The following is a 12324-nucleotide window of genomic DNA, read 5'->3' as shown; positions in this document are numbered from 1 at the left end:
CCCGTTGTGGAGCACAGGCTCCAGATGCGCAGGCTCAGCGGCCATGGCTCACGGGCCCAGCCGCTCCGCGGCATGTGGGATCTTCCCAGACTGGGGCACGAACCCGTGTCCCCTGCTTCGGCAGGCAGACTCTCAACCACTGCGCCACAAGGGAAACCCCATAGTTGATTTTTTAAAATCAATTTTAATGAGGTATAATTTACATATAATAAAATGCATCCATTATAAGTGTATAGTTCACAAAGTATTTACAATTTTATCTGTATCTCTCTATATATAGATATAGATATACATATACATATAAATACCACAACCAAGATGTAGAACATTTCTGTGACTCCAAAACATTCTCTCATTACCCTTTGCAGTCAAGTCCCCCTAGCCTTAGCCTCAGAAAACATTGATCTCTTTTCTGACATTTTATTATTTTACTTTTATTTATTCTGGAATTTCACATAAATAGGATCATATAGTATGCACTCTTATATCTGGCTTTTTTTTCATTCATAACATAATGTTTTTGAGATTCATCTATATTGTTGAGTGTATCTGAAGTTCATTCCTTTTTATTGCCAAATAGTATTCCATTGTTTGGATATACCATAATTTATTTATCCACTCACTTGTTGATGGATATCTGGGTCATTGTCAGTCTTCAACTATTATGAATAAAGCTTCTTTGAACATTCATAGACAAGTTTTGTGCAGGCATATGTTTTTGTTTCTCCTGGATAAAAAGCCTAGGAGTGAAATCACTGGGTCATATGATAAGTACATGTTTAACTTTATAAGAAATTAATTAAATTAAGTGTTTTCCAAAGTGATTGTATCATTTATATTTCTACCAGTAATGTAAAAGAGTTCCAGTTGCTCTACATCCTGTCAGTACTTGGTATTGTCAGTCTTTTTAACTCTACCCATGTAGATATTTTTTTTTGTAAAATGTCTAAACAAATATTTTGTCTATTTTTACATTTTTTCTTTTTATAAAGTTCTGAGTTCTTTATATATTCTAGTTATGTCTTGTTCAAATATATGTTTTATGAATATTTTCTTCTAATCTGTGGCTTGTTTATTTCTGTTCTTAATGGTGTCTTTTAATTCTGATGAAATCTAATGTATTAATTTTTTTATAGTTTGTGCTTTCACATCCTATCTTAGAAATTTTGCCTACCCCAGGATTGCAAAGATTGTCTTCAATGTGTCTTAGAGAAATTATGGGTTTAGCTTTTACATTTAGATATATGGTCCATTTTGAGTTTTTATGTAAGGTATAAAGTAAGGATTGAAATTCAGTTATTTTCACATGGATATTCAATTACTATAGCACCCTTTGTTCAAGAATGTTATTTCCCCCATTGAATTACCTTGACATTTGTGTTAGAGATCAATTGCACATGAATGTATGGGTCTATTTCTGTTCCCTCCCATTGTTCCGTATGTCTGTCCTTAAACCAAAACCACACTGTGTTGATTAATAGAGATTTCCATTAGGTCTTGAAAATAGGAAGCATTATGTCCTCAAATTTGTTCCTCTTTCTCAAAATTATTTTTGTTTTTCTAGGTCCCTTACATTTCTATATACATTTTAGAATCAGCTTGTCAATTTCTACAAAAAGAGATTATTTGGAATCTATAGATCAATTTGGGGAGAATTGACATCTTAAAAATATTGTCTTCCAATACGTGAAAAGACTTACCTGTATATTTATTTAAGTCTTTACATTTGTTCAATAATGCTTATGTTTCAGTGTACACATCTTGCACATATAGATTTTTTAAAAATCTATCACTAAATATTTCATGCTTTTTGATGTTATTGTAAATGATATTGATATTTTAATCTCATATTTGAATTGTCAGTTATACAGCAATTGATTTATTTTTGTATTGACCTCATGTCCTGTGTCCTGGTTATACTCATGTATTAGTTCTGATAGTTGCTTTGTACATTTCTTAGGATTTTCAACATAGATTATCATGTCATCCTTCAACAAAGGCAGTTTTACTTCTATCTTTCCAATATTTATGTCTTTTATATTGTTTTTCTTGCCTTATAATAGTGATCAGGACCTTCAGTACAATGTTGAATAGAAGTGAGGAGGCTGGACAGCCTTTCATTGTTGCTTATCTTAAAGGGAAAGAATTCAGTTTTTGGGGGTTTTTTGTTTGTTTTTTTTTAACCACTAAATATAATGTTAGCTAGAAGATTTATGTAGATGCCCTTTATCAGGTTGAGGAAGTTCCCTTCTGTTTCTAGTTTTGAGAGTTTTCTTCATGAATAGGTTTTGAGGTTTACTGCATGATCATGTGTTATTTTTTTTCCTCCCTTTCCTGTTAATATAGTAAATGCATTGATTGGTTTTCAAATGTTAAATCAATCTAGCATTCTTGGAATAAAAATCACTTTGTCATAAATTTATTATCCTTCATATATATTGTTACAATTGATTTACTAATATTCTGTTAAGAATATTTGCATCTATGTTCATGTGGGATATTGGTCTGTAGTCTTTTCTTATAACATCTTTGTTGGTTTTTATATTAGGATAAACCTGTCCTCATAAAGTTGGTTGGGAAATATTCCTTTCTTCTCTATTTTCTGAAAAAGTCTGGGTAAAATTGGTATTATTTCTTAATGTTTGATAGAATTCAACTGTGAAGCCATCTGGGCTGGAGTTTTCTTTGTGGGAAGTTTTTAATGAAAAATTCAGTTTCTGTAATAGATATAAAATTGTTGAATTCATTGGCATAATTTTGTGCATAATATTCCCTTATTCTGTTTGAATGCCTGTAGGATCTGTAGTGATGGCTCTTCTCTCATTCCTCACATTGGTGATTTGTATCTTCTTTTTCTTGATTGTTCTAGTGAGGTGTTTATTAACCTTATTGATCATTTCAAAGAACAAGCTTTTGATTTAAATGACTTTTCTATTATTTCTCCATTTTCCAGTACATCGATTCCCACTCTTCTCTTTATTTTTTCCTTTTTGCTATTCACTTTGTGTTTAATTTGTTATTTTTCTAGCTTCTCAAGATAGAAGCTTAGATTATTGATCTTAAAGATCTTTTTTCTAACCTAAAATAGGCATTTTGCACTATAAATTTCCCTCTAAGCGTTGCTTTAACTTCATCCCATATATTTGATAGTTTTTTTTCCCAACACTCAATTTAAAATATTTTATTTACCATATGACGCATGGCTTAGAAGGTATTATTCAGTTTCCAAATATTTGGGGGTTTTTCTTAATTCCATTATGGACAGATAAGGTACTTTGTATGATTTTAGTTCTTTTGTTGAGGTGTGTTTTTATGGCCCAGAATATGGTATCTCTTAGTGAATGTTCCATGTGCACTTGAGAAGAATGTATATTATGGTGGTATTGGGTTTAGTATTCCATAAATGTCAATTAGATTAAATTGGTTGACAGTTTTGTTCAAGTCTTCTACATTTTTATTTATTTTCTGCCTCCTTGTTTCAGCAAATATTGAAAGAATCATGTTGAAATCTCCAACTAGAATTGTGGATTTGTTTATTTCTCCCATTAGTTGTAAGGTTTTGCTTCATTTATTTTCAGAGTTTGTTGTTAGGTGTATAGACATTTAAGATTGTTAGATTTTCTTGATGTATTGAGCATTTTATAATTATCCTATGTTGCTCTTTATTTCTGATGATATTCTTTGACCCTCATCTATTTTGACTGATACTAATCTAGCCACCCAGATTTCTTCTGATTAGTGCTTGCATAGTAAATTCTTTTCCATCCATCCACTTTTCACATGTAGGTGTTTCTGAACTTTAAATATGTTTCTTTTAGACAACATGTAGTTTGACTCTGATTTCTTATTGTATCTAAGCATCTTTGCTTTTTCAATTACAGTCTCTAAATGGGGGGCTTGCCAAACTTTTTCTGTAAAGGCACAGATGGTAAATATTTTCAGCTTTACAGGACATGAAGTCTCTATCTCAGCTATTAAGTTCTACTATTGTAGTGTGAAAGCAGATACAGATAATACATAAATAAATGGGTATGACTGGTGTTACAATAAACTTTATTTACAAAACAGGTGGTGGACCATAGTTTGTCAGCTCCACGTCTGGATCATTTATATTTAATGTAATTGTTAAAATCATTGGGTTTAAGTCTACCATTGTGCTGTTTTTCTATTTGTTCCGTGTATTTTTCCCTTTATTCTCCTTTTATGTCTTCTTTTAGGTTTATCAAGTGTTTTATAGTATTCCATTTGGACTCTACTAATGGCTTATTAGCTATACTTCTTTTTTCTATTTAATTAGTGGTTGCTCTAGAGTTTACAAAATGCATCTTTAATTTATCACAATATACCTTCAAATAATATTATACCATTTATGTATAATGCAAGATGCTTGTAACAGTTTATTTCCATTGTCTTCTTCCATCCTTTGTGCTATTTTTTAAAAACACATTTTACTTTTTCATATGTTATAAACCCTACAATACATTGTTATTATTTTTGTTTTAAAGAGTCAGTTATCCTTTTTAAAAATTTAAAAATAAGAAAAATTATTTTCTATTTACCTACATATTTATTGTATCTGGCATACTTTCTTTGTGTAGATCTGAGCATCCATCTGTATATATCTTCCAGTTTTTTCTCATTATATTTGTTTTCCTTTAAAATCCTTGAGTATATTTGTAATAGCTGTTTGAAAGTTATTTTCTGCTAATTCCATAATTTCTGTCATTTCTGAGTCTGTTGCTTTTACTTGGCTTTCTTCATGGTTTGTACCATATCTTCCCCTTTCTTGCCAGTTGTAGTAATTTTTCATTGGATGTTGTACATTGTGAATATATTTTTATTGAGAGTCTGGATTTTGCTGTTGTTGTTGTTTTATCCTTTAAAGAGTGTTAACTAACTTGTTGATGAGCTTGATATCTTTGAGGCTTGTATTTGAGCTTTGTTTAGGTGAGTCCAGAGTAGCCTTAATTCTAGAGTTGCTCAGCCCTACTAAAAAGGCATGATTCTCTGCTGAATGCCCTAGTGGTTGAAACTCTCTGAATTCTTTCTCTAGAAATTTTTCTGCTTGTGGTTATCTAGTTTTTTGTTTTCGTTTCTGTTTGTTTGTTTTTTGGTGGGTTTTTTTGGCCTGGCTTCATGGAATTTTATCCTATGCATACATGGATTACTATTCAGCAACAGATTCCCTCCTTTTACTCTAATTCTCTGGTTCTGCAAATTCCAAGTATCTTAGCCTTCCCAGTTTCTGATCTCTGTCTCCTTAACTCAGTGAGACCACCATCCTCTGCTTGGGTTCTCATGGTCTACACTGACAGAAAGTGCCTCCAGGCAGGAAGCTAGGGAGATTATATGACTCACCTTGTGTTCCTTTTTGCCTGTGTCACAGTCCTGCACAGTCCTGGCCAATGTCTAAAAACAGCTGATTCATATATTTTGTGAGTTTTCTAGTTATTTATAATTGGAGGGCAAGTCCAATCCCAGTTATTTCCTCTGTAAAGAAGTGGAAATTCTGTTTATTTGATGTTTGATCCCTTGAGACAGATTTAGACTCTGCAGAGACCCTTATGAAATCTGGTTGAGTTCTTATTCCCCTTAAAATACCACCTGTTTTTCCTTAAGTCTTTTAAAAATAAGACTATATCTAGAATGCATCTTTAGGTAGAATACCAGTATCATCAGGCTCTTCCTTCCTTTATTTAGGAAGACTCCTTTATTTTTATACCATAATTTTAGATTCTTTTCTGCATCAGCAAGAATCAAAACAAAAATAAGACATCAGATGTTTTCCCTTTGATAATTCTTTGTCCATAATGCCACATCCTCCTCCCTTAGTAAATTCTTATTCAGTCCTTCTTAAATGTTTGGTGTTTTTCTGAACTACGTTATGGTACCAGCAAAGGTGAGTTAGGATTGCTTAAGTGAGTAGATGGGAAAATGGAAAGTGAGAGCTTAAATTGAAGGAGAATTCAAAGCTGCTAGAGGTTTTGTTTTTATTTTTGTTTTTACTGTTTCGTGTGATACAGGCTCAGATGTCCTATATAACCAAGTAATTTTGATGTTTCAAATGAGACAGAATTACTGTGAGAGTTGAAAATAAAAAATTTTAAATACAAGACAAATTTAAGACTAAATAATCCTTAAATTTCATTAACATGTTCTTATCTCAAAAGATTAATTAGATTTATTTTTGACAATCAAATGAGTTTTATAACATACGTGAAGTCAAGAAAGTACAGATATATTTGCCAGGCAGATGGGGGTGGGGGGAATGAAAATGGTCTATACTCTTAAGAACAAGTGGCAGAGGTCCAGAGAGTCAGAGACTCTCTGCATCATGACCCTTTTAGTCCTTTGGGCCTGCTTGTTTATCTGGCCTGATAAAGTTTTTGAAGAAGCTAGCATACTAACACAAAAATTAAACTGACGTGTTTGTCACTGTCAAAGCATGATAATCATTATCAAAATTATCACTCATTTATTTATAGAAGTTTTTGTATAGTAGTGCTAATAACCCTTTTTCTATCACATATTTTTAAACTTTTTTATATGTTTTTTCCTATAGAGGTTTAAAAAATTATGCATGCATATCTACTAATCTTTTTCTTTATACTTTCTGAGGTTTTGGTCATGCTTAGAAAAGCTTTTCAATACCCCAATATTATTTTTTAAAAAGTACTCTTACATTTTCTCCTACCATTTTATGATTTAACTATGTTTACATTTAAATATTTACCCATCTGGCATTTATTCTTTTCTCTCTTTTTTTTAAACTTTGTTTTTATTGAGGTAATATCCAAATAACATAGAATTCAAACATTTTTAAAGTGAACAGCGTACTGGTATTTAGTACATTCCAAAATATTTTCATCACCCCAAAAGGAACCCGGTGTCCATTAAGCAGTTACTTCCCATTCCCCAGCCCCTGGCAACCACCAACCTGCTGTTTGTCCCTATAGATTTACCTTTTCTAGATATTTCTTATGAATAGATGCATAAAATATGTGACCTTTTATGTCTAGCCTCAGCCTCTTCCACTCAGTGTAATTTTTTTTTAGTCTTATCCTCATTGAAGCATGTACAGTTCTTCATTCTTTTTTATAGCTGAATGTTATTATTCCATTGTATTGTATATACCCCAGTTTGTTTATCCAGTCATCCATTGATGAACATTTGGTTGTTTCTACCTTTGGCTATTGGGAATAGTGCTACTATGAACATGTGTGTACATATATTTGTTTGAGTACCTATTTTCACTTCTTTAGGATATATACCTAGGAATGGATTTGTGGTATCTATTCTTATATAATGAGACAAATTCAGCATTTTTTTTTTGCCAAAAAGCTAGTCTTTTGTCTTAGTTCCATTTCTTGTTATCTTTCCTTTACTAATTTAGGGTGCTTCCTTTGTTATATATTAATTCCCATATGTACTTTTGTTTATTTCTTAACTGTCCATTTTGTTCTATTGTTCTGTCCATCTGTGTGCCATACCACAGGTTGTTCCCACCCCATATTTGTATAATTACTGTTTTATTATTTGGACAGGAAAATCTGCTCTCTAACCCCACCTCCATCCCCAGTTATTCCTTTAGTCATAATTTCCCTTGCTAGTTCCACATTTTTATTCCTATAGATAAGCCTTTCATTCCTTTCTATCAATAACATTATAAATACATAATATCTTCTTGACATTCACATGGAAAATTACTATTTTAATTTGTGTTTAAGAAAATGGTCAAGAATCCCATCTCTACATCCAGCACAGCAACAGTACCCCTTGGTTGAGTTTGCAACAGACTACTATCATCCAAAAAGAACTATCTAGTTTCTGTAGGGACCACACAAGTGAAGTAAATAGGTATATGGTAGAGACCACCACCCTTGCACACTTTAAGACCTTATGGGTAGCATTCATCTCTGGCAATCCACACATACACACCCCCGCCCCCACTCCAAGATGCAATGTTGTTTGTAGTTTACTGTTTTAGCTGGGGGAAGGAGAGAAGTTTCAGAGACTTCAACCTGGTCTTCCCCACTGAGATAGGTGTTATTTTACAGATCAAGAGATAAATGTGAAGGTTATGCCAGCTACCAAGTATACTGTTTCCATTTTATTTTTATTTTATTTTATTTTATTTTTTTTGCGGTACGCGGGCCTCTCACTGTTGTGGCCTCTCCCGTTGCGGAGCATAGGCTCCGGACACGCAGGCTCAGCGGCCATGGCTTACGGGCCTAGCTGCTCCGTGGCATGTGGGATCTTCCTGGACCGGGGCACGAACCCATGTCCCCTGCATCGGCAGGCGGACCCTCAACCACTGCGCCACCAGCAAAGTCCCCTGTTTCCATTTTAAATTCAGGTCTGAGAGAAATGACCACTGACTGGATTCATGGACTCAGTGGACACTCTGTGAGCTGGACCTGGGTCAAAATTCCTTTTATTACTTTACTTCTACGTGGTCTTATCCTAAACAAGGGGCACCATTTGCCACTTCAGGTCAACTCAGTCCCTGTGCCCAGCAGTCCTCGGTATATTTGGATTTTCCCTTTCCCTGCTGGTAATGGCTTTTACGTCCTTTGAGGAAAGGCAAGGAAAAATTACCACTGAGTGCTGTGGTGTTGTGATGTTGTAGGATCCTATCTTCTGGTCACCCAGCCTCTGCTTAAGCTCAGTGGGTCTGGATCAGAAAAGTGCCCATCTCTTGGGCCCCTTGGAAGACTATATTCTGTTAAATATCTCCATGACTACTCCTGACTGCCATGCTAATTTGTTATTGTTTTTGATAACTGTACCCACCTCCATTCTAATGGTTACGCCATACTTCCTGGCCTCTAGTATGTTGGGATCATCCCCATTGCTGTCTGCGAGCCCAGTTCTGTAATGACAGTTCCAAGCTTAAAGAGAAGAGCGTCTCAGTGATGCTGGTGCCTGTCTCACCAGCACATTCTTTTATTTATTTATTTATTTATTTATTTATTTATTTATTTATTTTTGGCTGTGTTGGGGGTTCGTTGCTGTGTGCTGGCTTTCTCTAGTTGCAGTGAGCGGGGGCTACTCTTCATTGCGGTGCGGGGCCAATTCTAATATGCTATTAGATTGCTGTAATATGTTATTAGATACATATCTGGAGCACAGGCTCAGCAGTTGTGGCATGTGGGCTCAGTAGTTGTGGCTCGTAGGCTCTAGAGCACAGGCTCAGCAGTTGTGGTGCACGGGCTTAGTTGCTCCACGGCATGTGGGATCTTCCCGGGCCGGGGCTCGGGCCTGTGTCCCTTGCATTGGCAGGCAGATTCTTGACCACTGCACCACCAAGGAAGCCCCAGCACGTTCTTTATTGTTCTAATAAGTGGAAGGTCTTTCAGGCCCTTGTGTAGAATATAGTCAACTGATAGGGTTTTTGCCTTATATGCTATATCCACTTTTGAATGTCCACTTCTGTGAACTTTTGATCCCTTCCTCTTCTCCCCGCTTCCACCTCCTGCTGATAAGTGCTACCAGGCCCTGCAGCACCACAGTGCTCTCTACAACCATTTGGGAATTTTTATTGAAAGTCACTAAATCTATAGCTTAATACAGGCAAAATTGAGTCTTTACAAGAACAGGTTATTTCTCTCCACTTGTTTAGATCATCCTTGATGATTTTTATTAAAATTTCATAATTAACTCCACTAAGGGTTTGCCTGCCTTTTGATAGAATTATTACTAAGTATTTTTATATTTTTCGTTGCCACTGAGAATGTCCTTATTTAAAACTGCTTTATAACTGCCCTTCCTGATGTAGTAATACAACTGACTTTCATATATTGATTTTTATATCAAAACTTGCCAAACTTTCTTATTAAATGTCTTATTTTTCTATAATTTCTTTTAGATTTTTTACATTAAGATGAAAATTATATCATCTGCAAAAAAAAAAAACTGAGTCTTTTGGCTCTTCTTTTCCTTCCTCATTGCCTTTATTTCTTTTTTTTCTACTCTGTTACACTAGCTAGATCCCACAGTCAATGGCTGAATAAAAGTGATGGTAACAGGCATCCTTAACTTTTTCCTGATCTTAAAGAAAATGCCTTCAACATTACATCTTTAGGTTTGATGTTTACTATACATTTTTGTTTGAGTGTTTTTGTTTGCCTTTTATAAAATTAATGAAGTTTCACGCTTTCCTAGTTTACTAAAATTTCTTTTAAATCATATATGAATATTGAACTTTTTAAAATGCTTTTTCTGCATCTGTTAAGGTAATCATCTGCCTTTCTTCCTTTAATAATATGAAAAAGTATGTTAATTGATTTTCTATTTTTAAACCAGCATTGCAATCCTGGGATGAGCTTACCTTACTTCTGATGTTTTAACTTCTATATTACTTTATGCCAATTGCTAATATTTTATTTAATTACTTACATTTTGCATGTTTGTTCAAGAATGCTGTTGTTGCATAATTTTTATTTATTTGACTGGCCAGGTTTGAACATGAAAATGCTGGGCTCATAAAATGAGATTGGACGTATTCTCTTTCTCTATCCTCTTGGAAGAGTTTTGTGAAAAACTGAAATTATTTTTTCCTTGAATGTGTGGTAGAACTACTCTGTACAAAGTTGTCTGAGTCTGATGTTTTCTTGTGGGAAAACTTTTATTGACTTTGAATAATCTAATATGCATTTTTTGGTATTTTCTGAGACACTAATTCACTGGCAGGTGAATCATAGCACTTCTACTTTACCAAATTATATAGCATCATTATCTATGAGAAAGAATGTACTTACTGAATTTCTACCAACGGTGGCTGGAGATTACTAAATATTTCTGTTTCTGTGGTAGAATTCCTGGCACCTCATTAGAAATCACTTCACAATGTATATCTAAGTAACAAAAAATAAATTGTTGGTGTTGTCTGTAAAAAAAAAAAAAGATTCCCGTCTCGAAATGGAAATAGATATTCATTGTACACTTCAGTGCAATGATTAATGAGTGACATTGTGGTAAATGAAGTTTCACATTTTTAGGTAGTGATTTTTTTTTTTTTTTAGCTTTAAAATCTGAAGGGGATGATTACTATATTAATGGTGCCTGGACTATTGACTGGCCTAGGAAGTTTGATGTTGCTGGGACAGCTTTTCACTATAAGAGGCCAACGGACGAACCAGAATCCTTAGAAGCTTTAGGTCCCACCTCAGAAAATCTCATTGTCATGGTAAATATGCCTTTGCCACTTCATTTCTAATCTTTGTAATCTGCCCTGTGAAGTAGGAAGGGGCAGGCTTTATCATCTGAAATTAAAGTGGTGAAATTAAAGTAAATAAAGGTAAAATGGTATGCCCAAGGGTGTAAAAGTCTGTGTAAAGTTAAGACCATAGTGCTCTTTCCATATGACTGATCTTTTCAATGCCTGCTTGAACAATATTTTTATAACCAAATAAGGCAAATGAGAGAAATGGCTCCAAATTACCCATGAAAATGGAAGTAGAAAATTCAGTATAACTGCATGTGTTCTAAAAGTTGTCTTAAATTTCCCTTAAGACTTAGATTATGACATTTTCTTCTTCAAAAGAAATAGTAAATATCTGAATAAAGGCTCATTGTATTTTAATTATCTTCACCAGTTGTTTTCAATGTCAGGTTCTGCTTCAGGAACAGAATTTGGGAATTAGGTATAAATTCAACGTTCCCATCACCCGGACGGGCAGTGGAGACAATGAAGTTGGCTTTACATGGAATCATCAGCCTTGGTCAGAATGCTCAGCTACTTGTGCTGGAGGTAAGACACCCACTAGGCAGCCCACCCAGAGGGCAGGATGGAAAGCAAAACATTCTGAGCTGTGCTTTGTGTTTGCTAAAGAAGCTAATTGGAAATATTTCTTGCAGGTTTGCTTCAAGCTGTAATTTAGCAAAAGAAACTTTGCTTTAATTATATTATATTCCGTTTGTTTTTAACCTCATGTAATTTGTACAGATTTGTTGGTAAAATACATCTTGGCACAATGAGTGTCTCTGCTGGTGCTTCTCCCAAGACTATCTTGAAGGTGGGCTGTTTGCTTTTCGTGAACACATTCTTGGTAAAGAACATCAAGAGTTTTAAATAAGAAAATGAGCAAGAATCAGACGGCACAGATGTAACGTCTTGTAATGGGGGATGAGAATGTATGTCTGTGTGCTTGTGTGTTTGTGTTTGTGTGCTTGTATGTTTCCCACAATACTATTCAAACTCCCTTCTGCAGCCATCCAAGTTAAGGGGCTATATACTGGGATACTACAATAATTACTGGTGTCTGGGTCTCTGGGTTAATGGTGTTTGCAGACCCCATGATAGTCCCTCAGAGAGGTAGCTGC

At 34.5% G+C, this 12324-nt stretch overlaps 1 protein-coding gene across 1 annotated transcript in view; it reads left to right on the top strand.

Annotated features, from left to right (window-relative positions):
• Nucleotides 1-12324, top strand: part of ADAMTS6 (ADAM metallopeptidase with thrombospondin type 1 motif 6) — a 261001-nt gene that overhangs the window by 200772 nt on the left and 47905 nt on the right. The window contains exons 18-19 of the mRNA XM_029218816.1: nt 11025-11188; nt 11614-11752. Of these exons, the coding sequence (XP_029074649.1) occupies nt 11025-11188; nt 11614-11752 (303 nt within the window). The remainder of the gene's footprint in view (nt 1-11024; nt 11189-11613; nt 11753-12324) is intronic.

Source organism: Monodon monoceros, unplaced genomic scaffold (assembly GCF_005190385.1).
Source record: "Monodon monoceros isolate NGI ecotype Baffin Bay Population unplaced genomic scaffold, NGI_Narwhal_1 Super_Scaffold_12, whole genome shotgun sequence".
In the NCBI taxonomy this organism is placed as follows: domain Eukaryota; kingdom Metazoa; phylum Chordata; class Mammalia; order Artiodactyla; family Monodontidae; genus Monodon; species Monodon monoceros.
This window is presented reverse-complemented; position numbering and strand designations above follow the sequence as displayed.